This window comes from Sphaerodactylus townsendi, linkage group LG01, assembly GCF_021028975.2.
Source record: "Sphaerodactylus townsendi isolate TG3544 linkage group LG01, MPM_Stown_v2.3, whole genome shotgun sequence".
Classification (NCBI taxonomy): domain Eukaryota; kingdom Metazoa; phylum Chordata; class Lepidosauria; order Squamata; family Sphaerodactylidae; genus Sphaerodactylus; species Sphaerodactylus townsendi.
Genome location: NC_059425.1, coordinates 121,645,300 through 121,660,968, shown reverse-complemented (window position 1 = coordinate 121,660,968; position 15,669 = coordinate 121,645,300). Strand labels below are relative to the sequence as shown.

Here is a 15,669-nt window from a genome sequence, read left to right as displayed (position 1 = left end):
GGGCTACAGTGAGGAGGAAGAATCAGGGAAAATGGCTCTTCTTCCCTCTTCTGGCAGTTCAGCCTTGGAACATCAGGAGTGGGAGCCGCTGCTTTCACACCTTCCTCATGGCAACCTCCCTCACCTGGCCTCCATGCCTTTTTGTCTACTCAGGTCCCATGAACTCCAACATCAACTATTTGGTGGTCAAAATGAACAACCGAGGATCAACAGTAATCAAGGAATGTCTGCAAATTTATTAATAAGCATTTTCATGCCACCTCCAAGATTGGCAGAGCTGCATCTTCAACCTGTATAAATTGTTTTAAGATTTTGAGTGTAATGAAAGGAGAGGAAGAGAAGACTAGTGTGAAATCTTTTAAGACAGTCATTTTACCTGTGCTAAGCATATACAGCTATGACCAGTGTACAGTCAACATTCTGTTTCAGTAACAGAATATCTTCTCTAATATTCAAAGAGCATGAATAGCATATGCACACCCCGCAGACATAGGTTTCCATCAGAAGTTGTAGCCCAACTTCTTAAATAATCATGCCTCCAAGCAATGAGACAAAAGCCTTATTCTGTACCTATTGCTTACTAAAAAATCACTGCCCAATTATGATAGCTTTTTCCTCTGCTCTACAAGAACTGCCTCAATGCTTCAAGCACATGGAGGTATCAACTCACAATCCTGCCCTTGTTGTCAGCGCAGGATTTCTAAATGAGGGGGCAAAGAAGGCAGAAGGATATAAAAGATAAAAGTGTTAAGTATTTTTCTATGAATCTCACAAAAATACCTTTTAAAATAAGCATTATTCACTCCAAATGTTAACAAGATGCTTCAGAGCAGCTTCCAAATGTTTTCTACAGGTCTCTGTTTTGGTCTCCTTTCTTCTTATAGCAAGAGAGTATATAGAGAGCAGCACATGTATTATCCATGATGTTGGACAGTGCTAATAAAGGAGCACAATACAATATATGGCATCTAAGATGAAAACAGCACCCTTATTCATGTGTCTCTGGGCTCTGCATCTGAATCTTTTCCGATGTGCTACTACTCAGTGCCGGAGAAGGGTTTTCTGTGTTGCTGGTGCTGGTGCCTAGTTCTATAGCTTCTGCCCAAGTATTTGTCAGTGGTTTTCCAAGAGTTTCTGGCAGCATCAATGTTAACAATCCACTGAGAAAGGCCATGATTCCAACAATCATCTAAAAGAAAACAGAGTTCATGTAAACAATTGATTTGAACTGCAAAGGGAGTGGAGGGATTGGGTTGTTTCTTTGCTGTGATGTACTCTGGTCTTGGTACTGCCTTATTCGTTAGGCTGTTTGTGCACATGTGGTCTCTTCTGCTTTGAGCATACATTCCCTTTGGGTTTGATTCTCAGTTAAGCACACGCACCAGTGCCTCTCTGACACTTACCCCACTCTCAGATCAGATAATCCTGACAGTTTCTGAAACCTTTTTAAGTGCAACTTTTTTTCTTTCTTTGCAGGGAAAGTGAAGGAGATGTGTTAGCATTTTCTCGAGTTTTCCCACTTCACCATGCCTTTCCCTGCCCACACCACACTACCTCCCACTCTACTGGCCACCATTTCAGGATGATCAGGTTCCCTCACTGGCTTCTTTAAAAAAATATGTTCCTGGTCTATCACTGGAGCTGTGAATCCAGTGAAATTGACAAGGCTGAGTTTGCTCTTGCCTGCCTTTCCTTCTTTGCCTCTCTTCCTACCAGCTGCTGTCATCGTCTTTCCTCCCTCCCTCCCTTCTTTCCCTCCTGAGCCTCCTGCAAAACTTTCTTGCTGTAAATATTGCTCAGCATGACAAACCTTGCTAAAGAGGCAAAAGATGGCTTCCCCCCTCCTCCAAACCAAAAAGTGGCAGGCAACCTCCCAAAATGAATAAGTGATGCTTACATAAATGGCCTTAATCTCTGGCAGCTTTTCAGAAGGTTACATCGAAGGTACTGAGTCTAAGTATATTTTGGGAAGGTAATGATTGTTTACTGCTGAGGTTTTTTTATTACTGATTGCTATTTATTGTTTTTATTCTGTTGTTGTTTCAAAATTATTAGCTTCATTGTAAGATGTTCTGAGTGCTTCTGAGTAGAAGAATGGGGTATACATTTTATAAATAAAGACATTGGGCACAGGTCTTTCCCAGCACTTTTAGCTACACACTACAGGAACTGAATCAGGATATTTTATATCAAAAATATACCTCTGAACTAGAAGCCATTTCTTTAAGAACCTAACAAATAAAACATTTTCTGAAACATCTGAGTCAGTGTAAATAACAATAGATGCATAATTTAATGTAAGAGTAAACAAGCTACAGGTATTTTTGCAAGATGGTAGGTGAAATAAAATGTGTTGATAAGGTAAAAATTTGGTGCAATATTGACTTCTCATTTTGTAACTGGTATAAAAGCTCTGCAAGATCCTCACATCAATTTGCTTATATCTGCTTATGCCTTTGTGTGAAAAGTTGTTAGCATCTTGAACTTTCTTAGGAACAGATGCTTTCCTTGATCAAGATCAATAGATAAAGAAAAACAGTTTCTGCTCCAGTTATTACCGTAGTAGTTAGGCAGGAGCGTACCACCTATGGAGACGGTGTGTGTGTCAAATGACCCCGAGCGCACCGGAGGGGAGGGCACAAAATTATCTGACACACACACCCTGTCCCTGTGGGTGGTGCATGGCGCCTGTCCAAGCCATCTCCTTCCTTCCCCAGGCCCTCGGGGGCCTGGGGGCAGCTCAGATGGGCACCGCAGCAGCAGGCTGCCTCCTAGGCCACCCACTGCAGTGCCCTGCCCCTCCGCCTCCCTGCACGCTGGCTTCTGCCTTCAGGGAGGCAGGGGGTGGCTTGAACGGGCACTGTGGCAGCAGGTTGGCCCAGGAGCCGGCCTGCTGCTGCGGTGCCTGTCTGAGCCGCCCCCGTCCCCAAGCCCCACCCTAACCTTGGGGGGGGGCACCTGGGGGCGCCTGGAGCAGGTGTTGTCCCCGGGCACCATTTTCCCCCAATGTGCCTCTGGAGTTAGGACCCCTTCTTTGAATCCAGTTGAAATTGGTCCTTCTTTGTCACAACACACTTAGAAATTTACCTTGCTTATAAGGACTAGAAGCACAGCACAATCATTGAATTGAGCAATATACACACATAAATGATGGGACTTCGTGGCACCCCCAGGGGGCAGGGCATCGTCCCTTGCTGGCCCAGCTTCCAGGCCTTCCAGTTCTTCTGGTTCCTTGAAAGCCTCAGAAGTGAGGGAGGAGGACTCACCAACTGCCTCTTCTTCATGGTCAATGCAATTCCCCAGCTACATGGGAACTACATGGCCAGCTTTCTCCTTGTCCCTGGCCCTAATTTTCTTTGTACAGACTTGCCCAACCCCTCATTATCTCCCCATCAGTTGGGATCTCAGGGCCGAGGCCGAGCCTGCCTTTCCCTGGCCACACTGGCTGCTGCCACTGTCCCCCTCTGCTGCTGTCTCAGGATCCCACCCCCTCCTTCATCTTCACTTGCCCCTGCCCTCCTTTCCCACTCTAACACTGAGGTCTGCTTGGCATCCTGAGGCCAGGGGACGTTCAGGCCGCCTCTCCCTTGCTGCCCATTTGACCTGTAGCTGACCACCCTGCACTGGGCCACCACTCTGCTCTCCAAAGTCCTCCTCAATCCACCAGCTTCCCACCCTCCCTCCTTGCCTGAGCCCATGACCCCTGTCCACTCTCCCCAGTGCACCGCTCATCGCCCACCTGCTGCTCACTGCAGTTTGGGCAGTTACTTGGGGTAAGGCACCCCATGCCTCTCTGGGCAGCCAAGGGAGGGAGGAGGTGTCTGGGCCAGCACTGTCTTCCTGCAGTGGCCGTGGCTGCTTCCTGGGCTCCCAGTGCCACCTCAGGAGAGTTTTGTGGGAAACCCGCCATTGGTTGGCATGCCTGAGTCCTGGGGAGGGGCACTCCAAAGCCAGGGTCACCTGCCATCTGGGGACAATAGCTCTTTTGTATGCTGGTGGTCAAAGGTTCAGTTTCTAGCATCACTCATTAAAGGATTTCAGGTGCTGGAGACCCCAAGAGTGCTGCTGCTAGTCACAGCAGACAATAATGCACTAGATGGACCCATGATTTGACTTGATATAAGGCAGCTGCATATGCAGATCCCCACTAGACTTGCACATTTGAACAAACACTTATAGATGGGACTACCTACAACAAGCCACAGTGGCTCATACATTACAATAAAACAGGAACAGTTTAGGCTGCAAGCTAGAGCTATGCCAGAGGAGTACAGTGCACAGCTCCAGCAAGCAGGCATGGCTGTTCCTTCACCAGACCCTATGGCTCACACAGTTGGGCTTGACAGGCTTAGTGATTTAATACTTACCTGTGGCATAAAAATCCAAACACTTGACAGATAGACACAGAACGGTGCCACCACACTTCCTACACGGCACATCATGCTCCCACTTCCAACGGCAAGAGACCTAAGCAGTAAACAGACCACTGTTTTAAACACATACTGCTGTGTTTTCCCACAGCCTTGACTGCAAGTAAAAATATGGTTCTCTTACCTTACAACTGTTGGATAAAGCTCTGCTGTGTAGAGGTAAATAAGGCCAAATGCAACACCTATTGCAAACTTCCCAACCATATTTGCTATGATATTTAGTATTCTGAAATCCTGTTAAGAGAAAGCAGAATTTATAAAGCAATTCCTCACTCTCAATTCCTCATTATATTTCAGAATTCAGTTCTTAAGCATGATATTTTTAAAACTGAGAAATCTGCTTGCATGGTTAACAGTTCATAAATGTTTTCTTTTATTAGCCCTCATAATTCAAGCCCTGAAGTTAATCAGGAAAGGACAACATCTTAAAATTAGTATTGTGACTGCAAAAGCTCCAGTTTTATTTATTACATTCCAGCTAAACATGCACAGTATCACTCTCTGCAAATGATTAATATTGCCCCTGCTTCGTGCATGGATTATTGTGACTGTTAGCATAACACCTTTTCTAGTACTTGGCCCAAACCTTTAAGCCACAGCACCAAAAGCAGCTTACAGCTGATTGCAATGACAACCAACCAAGCCAGGAATTAGAATTTCTTCATCATCACCATAGTCAGGTACAGCACAGCAGCATCAAGCTACTGTCAAGGCTGTGCCTGCCTTTGTGCAGTAACGTAACTAATGGTTATTGACACCCTGAGCAACACACACCACAAAGCATAAGAAGGCCTTATTGAAGAAATTCAAGACAAGCTATTAAAAACAAGGCATATAGTTCAGTGGAAGTGGAATGTACAAAAATAATGGAACTCATCAGCTATCCTAACACAGCACAGTGGGTTTTTAAAGCAAAAAATTCCAGAGCATAACACAAACATCTTACTAGCAGCAAGGTGAAGTACGGAGAAAAGAGTAAAAAGGGAATAAAGATTTTTCTTTCTACTATACTTTTAGAAAAAGACTGGCTGTAATGTCCTGACCTTCTTAGCCAATCACTGGGCAGTATCCATGGAATTTTCCAGGGTGAAAGTAAGTGCCCCCCCCCCCCGCCCAAGATTCACGACTGAACTGTGTGAGTTAATTATTTATTAAGTTTTTATGCTGCCCCTCCCTTTTGGGCTTCGGGTGGTTTCCAACAAGGGAATACATATACAATTGCATAACAAATAAAATAAAACTATAGCTATTTACTATAAATTAAAATATTAAAACTATATACTTTCCTAATACAAGATGGCAAAAATAGCCAATTTCACTGAGCTCAGATAGATCCTAAAAAAGGAAGGGAGGATAAAAATAAAGCCTCTCACCTAATAGAAGGGGTAGCCGGGGGGAAGGAGTGGGAGAAGGCAAAGATGGTAACTGTTGCTCCTCAGCCACCTGCCTAGTCAGTGGAACAACTTTGTCTTACAGGCCCTGCGGAACTGCAGTAAATCCCGCAGAGTCCTGGTTCTCACTAGACAAGAGTGTTCTACCAGGTTGGGGCCAGTGCTGAGAAAGTCCTAGCCCTGATCAAGGCTAGCTGGACTTCCCTTGGGCCAGGGACTGCAAAGAAATTTTCACTTCGTGAATGGAGAGTCCATCAAGGAATGTAGCAGGAGAGACTGCCCCATAGGTACATTGGCCCCAGACCATTTAGGGCTTTGTGTGTCCATACTAAGACCTTGAACTTGATCCAATACTCCACTTGAAGCCAGTGCAGCTGACAGAGCACAGATTGAATTTGTGATTGTCACAAGGCTCCAGTAAGGTTCCTCACTGCTGCATTCTGGACCAGCTGGACTTTTTGGAGCAGGCCCAGTGGTAACCCTGTGTAAAGCGAGTTGCAATAACACAGCCTAGATCCATTGCATGGATCACTGCCTGAGTAGATGGCCTTGATGAGTAGCCACCTGTGTGTGTTGGGGTGCTGGTGGTGGCAGCTAACACGTGCAGAGAATCAGAGAACAGTGCATTTAGCTGGAACTGACTGGATGGCTTCTCTCTTGACAGCTACATGGCACAGAACTGGGTTGAGATGAGAGGTGATGTGACAGGAAGTGGGGACAATTCATTTCTACAACATTGCTGAGGGCATTTTGGTCCTTTCAAGGTCAGTTAAAATGGCATGATCATTTGAACCCAACGTGTACTTGTAACTTGTCATAATTGAATTGCATCTGACAGGCAGCATCACTGGGTGGAGTTGAGCCTTTTGCACTGTAGAACCAAGATGCGGTATGTGCTGTGTAGTTCTCTATAGGATCCAGGTGCAAGTCACTAACCTGAGGTATCAACATTAACAGTGCACAGATCGCAGCACTTGATATGAGGAAGGGGATCAACGTATTTCGTCTTCCCAGTCTGTCCATTCCTATGCAAGCAATGATGTATGCAGGAATTTCCACAGCACCTGTCAGTAGATAAAAAACTTTAAACATCTTTAAATGCATAGCTATTTTTATGCTTGGCATAATTTTGATCTGCTCATTATAAAATGTTTCTATTTTGTTAAAAGATCTGGCATCACACAGTGTCTAAGACTATGCATAGGAAGCCCCTTGTTTGAGTCTCAAATCAGCCATTAATTCACCAGCTCAGCCTTCCTCATCTGCAATGTATGGGTAATAATAATGATCTGCCTTTCACTGCTGTATGGATTGCAGAGATAATGAATGTGAAATACATTCACCACTCAGCAAAAGTGCTATATACAAGCACTACCCTTATTATTTTCCCTCTTTGCCATCATATTATGCAGCAGTGCTTGGTATCCATATCCCACTTCCAGCTCTATTAAGATACTGTCCTAATTGTCCAATCCAGAGGGGAGCACAGAATGGGCTATGGAAGATGCGTTCACCCACCCTACTGATTTAAGTACCACTTACACTGTCAGGGAGGGCAAACAATATGGCAGGCAGGCACCATGAAGCTCCGTGGTTTCCTCCTCCAGAGCTGCATTGGTGTAAAGGAGGATGCCAGCATGGCTAGACTAGGGGCATTCCTGGGGGGTGGAGCCAACTGTAGTAAGCTTCCACAGCACAGAACTGTAACTTATACCATGAAAATGTGGTGTCACTTTTTCTAGGTGGCAGCAAGTTTTTCCAGCTGCCTACTGCACCACCTGGAGCACCAGTGGAGGGGGTGCAATGCTGCCTCCCTTGCACTGTCTCCAGCCACCACAGAGCTGTACTACTATCTGGGTTGGGCTGTGAGGGATATTGGAAGGCCTGCACTTTATTCTCAAGATCTTTCCACTCTGGGAAGGAAGGATTTGGGGGTGCACAGCAGAACACATTCACATTCCCCTACACAGTGCAGGAGGGTTTCTGGCCTGACACTTTTTATAGGAGCAGCTTTCTGAGCAAGTGTGCATAAAAGCCCTGAGTGAGGCTATCTGAAATACGGCTGCACTGTATGGTCAAACCTGTGTGAAGCTCTGCATTTGATGTAGCTGATATACTGCTATCTGAATGGGAAAATTAGGCCCATTATGCAGGGAGCACTTCCCTCAAGCCTCTTCGCTCTGCAGTGGAGTCACAGAGGAGTCTCCTCTCATTTCTCCATTTACATGTGAGGAAGTGCCCCACTGCCTGCTGTGCGGCTTGCCTGCCCCCGCTTTCAGGTTGTTCCTGGTCAGCTGCAATTTAAAAAAATCCCTTTAATTTTTATATTGCTGTTCTTTATGTCACTATTGCATTGGCTCATTATTATTTTTTGGGTTTCTTTGAAAAATCTGGCCAAGGATCTCCCTAGAAATGTCTGTGATAAGTGGGGAGGGGAAGACTGAAAGAAGCAGAAACCCAGAAGCCAGAGAAAACATTAGGCTTTGCCTGCTCTCAGGAACCGTGGGGCTTCTGGAATCTGCAGCGCCGTGTGAGCTCATCTGCAATCAAAACTCTGTCCCAAAAGGGATGTACCCTCCTGCAGGGCACAGAACCGTATATAATCAGCCTTAGGCTTATCTTGGAAGTCATTCAGGAAGGTAACAAGTACTAGACATTTATAAAATAAATGATTGTATTTCTTTTGCAAGTAAATTACATAAAAATATTTACCTATGAGGAAAAGATTTAAATATTCATTGCCTCCAAGGTTCACGGAACTGAGGGAGAACACATAATATCCTAAACTCCCAGTGAACCAAACCAGCCAAACTGTAATGGTCCTTCTTGCAATGTGCCAGTTACAGAACAGGTCTAAGATGTTGTGCTTCTTCATGGGAGAATGGTCATTATCACCCGTTGTGCTATTGACTAGGTCGCCTTCAAGGGAAAACAGTTCAGAAATTTTACAAGGAGTGCTTACTTTATTCCACCTGGCCATTACATTAATTACTTTTTGGGCTTCTTCATTTCTTCCTTCTGTGAGCAGCCAGAAGGGCGTCTCTGGGAGCATCCAGCAGCACAAGACAAAGGGGAGAGTTGTTAAGGAAAGGCATATCTGGTAGACCCACCAGGTCTTAGACAAATAGCCTACTAGGGCCACAACCATAATCCCCACAGCAAAAAATGCATGGATATGCATGGATGCCCACGTGCGATATTTTATGCCAACATATTCAGTCACATAAACAAACACCACAACCAGATAACCGCTTGAGACCTGAGGGGAAGAGCAGAGAAAAAGAAATGGTTTCAGACCAGCTTCCTTATATTACAAGAATAGAAGGCAAACATTAGCGTTACTAAGCTTCTACATCTTTAGTGTTGCAAGAGCTGCAATAAGGAGCAAGGTGATGATGTAAAAACAAAATGAAGAAATTGTGCTGGATGTGTGTGCACATGTGTAAAAAAATATAAATATAGGAGAGTTTATGTGGCAAAGTGCCTAGTTGAGACTAGAACCAGGGAGGCATGAGCTTTAATATCCTCTTAGGGTCACAAATTCACATTAGTCTCTTAGAATCAAATTACAGCTACACACATCTCCAATTAGGTCAGGACAATCTGTTAAATATTTCACCCCTGTACTGTTTTTCTAATCAGAACTAGGATTGAAACACTTTTATTAGTCTGTTAAAGCAGGGGGTGGGGTGCTTGGGTCTTGTTTTCCCCGATAGAGCTATAACACTACTATGGGTCCAGTAGCAACCAGACAAATGGTATAGAAGTGAAAAGGTTCACTCCTCTCCTCTTCCTGTGCAACCCTAATCTGAAAGAAGATACCACACAGTGGGAAATGAGCTTTAAAAGATCACTGGAAGATTTAGCCCAGTCCTGGTCTTGCAGCATCTAATCTGTTTTGATCGTTGCTTTAGAAATTCTGTGGGTTTGATACATGGCCAGTCTTATCTCTCTGCCTAATCTACCTTATAAAATTGTTGTGCAGGAAAAGACCATTGTGTGTTCATGGAAGTGTGGTATACATGATGTTAAACATGATTACATGTTTAAAGTCCTACTGATTAACTCTGCAACTGAAATCAGAGGGATCTTGATTCAACTGTGACATATATATTGAGTGTATTTTAAGGATGGGCAGTAACCTACAGATAAAACAAGTAGCAGTTTGTTTGTGTGAAGATTTTTATATACACAGTGAGGTAACTGGACTTAATATATATTTACAGTGCAATCCTAATCAGGGTTACATACTGCATATCCCAACTCCATTAAGGATTGCACTGTTAGTCTATTGAATGTATTTATTTTAGTCTGTTGAAATTCCACTGAAACCTATTTAGCCAGTTCAAATATTTCAGGATGACAAGTTTAGGGACTGCAGTTGAGGAATAAGGAAATTCTGTTTTCCAAATAAAGACAGAAAAACCTTTGGTTCTTACCATTGCAAGGAGGAAACGGACAATTACAAAACTGTAGTAGTCAAATGTGAAGGCCACTGCTACACCAAATAAAAACTGCCCAGTGCTTGTAAACCACATTACGTTTCGTCTTCCCATTCTGTAAAAAGCAAATAACACAGCCATAATTGTTGACATTGCAAGCATGGCATTAGAAAAGCATTTACCACTTAGCGGTTTGCAATGCCCTGATTTAATAGAATGCTAACAATGCCATATTTGAAGCTGTTTTATTACAATAGTCCAAAATTTTATACTTGACTAGAAATCGAAATAACTGAAATTCACAGGATAAAACAGATTATTTATCATTTTTTAAAGAAATTGATTATTTCAATTATTTCTTCTACTTTGGTATAGACTCCATGGTGTGCAATAACAGGCTGCATCCCCACAGCAAGACTTCTCCATTCTGCATTAATTGCCACAGCAGAGCATGCACGCTGAAGATTTCTGCACACTTTCCGCTATTTGGCTACCATTTTCTCTTCATTTTCCCAGGCCATGCCACCAGAGGGCTTTAAAAAAAGTTATAACATTATAGCAATTATTATTAAAAAGACCCCCAAAGCCCTCTGGTGGTACAGCAGGAAAATTGACAGCCATGAGTGGCATAGGCAGTGGTGGGATTCAAATAATTTAACAACTGGTTGTTTACAAGCACCATTTTTACAACCAGTTCTGCTGAAGTGGCGCGAACCTGCTGAACCTACTGGACATAGGCATTGTGAGCGTGGGCAGAGGGGCTCAAGCGAGAGGTTACAGTGCTGTTCTAAACACCCATTGACTAATTGAGAGGTTACAGTGCTGTTCTAAACACCTATCTAACTCCACTGACTTTAAGGGATGGTAAAGGATGCAACTCTATACAGGATTGCCCTCTAGGTCTCTATCATGTTTGGTGACTCCTCTATAGGGTCAAAGTATAAACAGGATGTTGCAAATTAAAGTGGTGAGCACCTTGTAGTGTTTGAGCCACATGTAGTCAAAAATCGTCAGCCTCACAAAAATCAGCCCAGAACAACCCAAACACTTGAGCATTAGTTAAGTGTCTGGAGGAAGGTATTTGAATAAGATTGGGATGCTGGTGTTCAGTCACATGTTAGCCCTCGTTCTGATCCAATCTCTGACAATTCCTTGACTAATGTGTTTTGATGAGGTTATCCAGAATCAGACAGGGAATCCCAGCCAACAGGGTTCTCTCCTGTAGAGGCAAGGCTAAAAGTGAAAGCGGACGTCTGTGTACATGTGCAAAGTTCCTTTTCCTGGCCAGTGAGGTTTGGGTCTGAATTTAGGAAACAAGAATTGCAGAATAGACAGTGGTTGCAAAAGGGGGAAATCAGTATTGTAGATAATATCTTAACAGCCTGGGGCAGTTCTGTTATTTGTGGTTGTTATGCAGCATTCTCCTTATTGGGTGCTTTTGCTCTCCTGCACATTCTCTCACACACACTTGCGTGGCTTCCAGAGAGCCAAGATTCCTATGGAATTGCCTTTGCCTTTAAGGCTATTGTGTATTTGGGAGGGAATCTGTGCTGTTTTGGTTTTGCCTGAGAAGAGTGGGTGGGTGGGTGGGTGGGTGGCTGGCTGGCTGGCTGGCTGGATGGATGGATGGATGGATGGATGGATGGATGGATGGATGGATGGATGGATGGATGGATGGATGGATGGATGGATGGATGGATATGCGAGAAAGTGACTCACTATTGATCTTCCTGCAGAATTTAGAACAAAGATCTGCTGTGGAGGGAGTGACAACTAAGGCTGCTCAGTGCTCCCCCTCCACCCGGATTACACTAAGAACATAAGAACAAGCCAGCTGGATCAGACCAAAGTCCATCTAGTCCAGCTCTCTGCTACTCGCAGTGGCCCACCAGGTGCCTTTGGGAGCTCACATGTAGGATGTGAATGCAATGGCCTTCTGCGGCTGTTGCTCCCGATCACCTGGTCTGTTAAGGCATTTGCAATCTCAGATCAAGGAGGATCAAGATTGGTAGCCATAAATCGACTTCTCCTCCATAAAGCTGTCCAAGCCCCCTTTAAAGCTATCCAGATTAGTGGCCATCACCACCTCCTGTGGCAGCATATTCCAAACACCAATCACACATTGTGTGAAGAAGTGTTTCCTTTTATTAGTTCTAATTCTTCCCCCCAGCATTTTCAGTGGATGCCCCCTGGTTCTAGTATTGTGAGAAAGATAGAAAATTTCTCTCTGTCAACATTTTCTACCCCATGCATAATTTTGTAGACTTCAATCATATCCCCCCTCAGCCGCCTCCTCTCCAAACTAAAGAGTCCCAAACGCTGCAGCCTCTCCTCATAGGGAAGGTGCTCCAGTCCCTCAATCATCCTTGTTGCCCTTCTCGGCACTTTTCCTATCTCCTCAATATCCTTTTTGAGATGCGGCGACCAGAACTGGACACAGTACTCCAAGTGCGGTCGCACCACTGCTTTATATAAGGGCATGACAATCTTTGCAGTTGTATTATCAATTCCTTTCCTAATTATCCCCAGCATAGAGTTTGCCTTTTTTTACAGCTGCCATGCATTGAGTTGACATTCCCATGGAACTATCAACTAAGACGCCTAAATCCCTTTCCTGGTCTGTGACTGATAGCACTGACCCCTGTAGCGTGTATGTGAAGTTTGGATTTTTTGCCCCTATGTGCATCACTTTGCATTTTGCTACATTGAACTGCATTTGCCATTTCTGAGCCCACTCACCTAATTTATCAAGGTCCGCTTGGAGCTCTTACAAGAATCCTTTTGTGGTTCTCACCACCCTACATAATTTGGTATCATCTGCAAACTTGGCCACCACGCTACCCACCCCTACTTCCAGGTCATTTATGAATAGGTTAAACAGCACTGGTCCCAATACGGATCCTTGGGGGACACCACTCCCGACATCTCTCCATTGTGAGAACTTCCCATTTACACCCACTCGTTGTTTCCTGTTTCTCAACCAGTTTTTAATCCATAGGAGGACTTCCCCTCTTATTCCTTCATTGCTGAGTTTTCTCAACAGTCTCTGGTGAGGAACTTTGTCAAAAGCCTTTTGGAAATTCAAGTAGACAATGTCCACCGGTTCACCCCTGTCCACATGCCTGTTTACACCCTCAAAGAACTCTAGTAAGTTTGTAAGACAGGATTTGCCTCTGCAAAAGCCATGCTGACTCTTTCTCAGCAGGTCTTGCTTTTCTACATGTTTTATAATTTTATCTTTAATGATAGATTCTACTAATTTACCAGGAACAGATGTCAAACTGACTGGCCTGTAATTTCCCGGGTCTCCCCTAGATCCTTTCTTAAAGATTGGTGTGACATTGGCCATCTTCCAGTCTTCAGGGATGGAGCCTGATTTCAGGGATAAGTTGCATATTAAAGTGAGAAGATCAGCAATTTCATGGTTGAGCTCTTTAAGAACTCTTGGGTGAATGCAATCTGGGCCAGGGGATTTGGTAACATTTAGTTTATCAATGGCTGCCAGAACTTCTTCCTTGTCTACCACTATCTTCGCTAGTTCCTCGGATTCGCCTCCTAAGAAGCTTGGTTCAGGTGCAGGAATTTTCCTCACCTCCTCTTGGGTGAAGATAGATGCAAAGAATTCATTCAGCTTCTCTGCAATCTCCCTGCCATCTTTTAGCACACCCTTTGTTCCTTTGTCATCTAACGGGCCTTGCTGGCTTCCTGCTTTTGATGTACTTGAAGAACTGTTTGTTGCTTGTCTTGATGTTCGCAGCCATGCGTTCCTCATAATCCTTTTTTGCCTCCCTTACAGCTAACTTGCTTCTCTTTTGCCACCATTTGTGTTCCCTCTCATATTCTTCATCAGTCAAACTGGACTTCCATTTTCTAAAAGACATTTTCTTTTTTCTGATAATTTCCTCAACCTCTCTTCTTAACCATGGTGGCTTTCTTTTGGACTGGGTGCTGCCTTTTCTAACCTGTGGAACACATTCCAGCTGAGCTTTTATTACTGTGTTTTTAAATAACCTCCAAGCATCCTGGACAGTTTTGACTCTCTTGATTTTCCCTTTCAGCTTCCTGCGCACTATCCCCCTCATCTTTGAGAAATTTCCCTTTCTGAAGGTGAATGTAACTACGTTAGTAGTTGCCACTTGTTCGCATGCAGAGATACTGAATCTGACAGCATTGTGGTCGCTGTTCCCTATCGGCTCAACAACACTGACTTCTTGCACCAGGTCCTGGGTCCCACATAGAATTAGATCTAGGATCACCTCTCCCCTGGTTGGTTCCACAATCATCTGCTCTAAGCCACAGTCATTTAGCATATCCAGGAATGCTCTCTCCTTACTATGACCTGAACATGCATTTTTCCAGTTTATATGCGGATAGTTGAAATCACCCATTACCACTACATTTTTGTTTTTGTTGGCCTCTCTAATTTCTTTTTCCATCTCAGAATCCTCTTGTGCACTTTGGTCAGGGGAACGATAATATATTCCTAATATTAAACTGTCCTTCACACCTGGTGTTGATATCCACAGTGATTCTGTAGGGGAACCAACTCCCCTTGCATTGTCTATTTTATGTGATACTATGCTCTCTTTGATGTAAAGGGCAACTCCACCCCCAATGCGCCCTGTCCTATCCTTCCTATAGAGCCTGGTTCTCCTCATTCCACCATGTCTCTGTAATGCCCACTATATCAAAGTCCTCCTTCAAAACTCTGTACTCCAGCTCCCCCATTTTAGGTCGAATGCTTCTACTATTAGCATAGAGACACCTGTATACCCTGTCTCTGTCCTTAACCTGGGATTTATGTGCTTTACCCTCAAGTATTTTGTAGACCCTATCCCTTGTCACATGCACATTGCTATGTTCCTCGCTTGTATGTGGTTGATTTAGAAAAACCTCCCTCTCTGTCTGCATCCCCATAGATACTGTATTCCGAACCGAAGTCACCCCAGCTCCTGTCAGCTTTCCCCCAGTGATCAGTTTAAAAGCTGTTCTGCCACCTTTTTAATGTTGAGCGCCAGCAGCCTGGTTCCTCTTTGGTTAAGATGAAGCCCGTCCCGTTTGTACAGGCCTGCCTTGCCCCAAAAGGTTCCCCAGTTCCTGACAAATCTGAAACCCTCTGCCTTACACCACCTTCTCATCCACGCATTGAGACCCTGTATCTCCACTTGCCTAGCTCGCCCTGCGCGTGGAACGGGTAGCATTTCTGAGAATGCCACCTTGGGGGTCCTGGACTTCAACCTGTTTCCTAGCAGCCTAAATTTAGCTTCCAGAACCTCCCAGCTACATTTCCCAATGTCGTTGGTGCCAATGTGGACCACAACTGCTGACTCCACCCCAGCACTGTCTAAAAGCCTATCTAGACGAAGCGTGACATCCGCAACCTTCGCACCAGGCAGGCAAGTCACC

The 15,669-nt window shown here is 44.4% G+C and overlaps 1 protein-coding gene across 4 annotated transcripts in view; it reads right to left on the bottom strand.

Annotated features, from left to right (window-relative positions):
* Positions 1–216: 216 nt before the first annotated feature.
* SLC22A16 (solute carrier family 22 member 16) overlaps positions 217–15,669 on the bottom strand; it is a 31,478-nt gene continuing 16,025 nt past the window's right edge. For 3 of the 4 annotated variants that reach the window (XM_048492764.1, XM_048492786.1, XM_048492771.1), the window contains 6 exons: positions 10,261–10,378; positions 8,534–9,080; positions 6,758–6,885; positions 4,555–4,664; positions 4,368–4,467; positions 217–1,189 (listed from right to left, as the gene is read on the bottom strand). In XM_048492764.1, coding sequence (XP_048348721.1) covers positions 989–1,189; positions 4,368–4,467; positions 4,555–4,664; positions 6,758–6,885; positions 8,534–9,080; positions 10,261–10,378 — 1,204 coding nt within the window. In that variant the 3' untranslated portion in view covers positions 217–988. The remainder of the gene's footprint in view (positions 1,190–4,367; positions 4,468–4,554; positions 4,665–6,757; positions 6,886–8,533; positions 9,081–10,260; positions 10,379–15,669) is intronic. The other variant, XM_048492777.1, reaches the window with a different exon arrangement.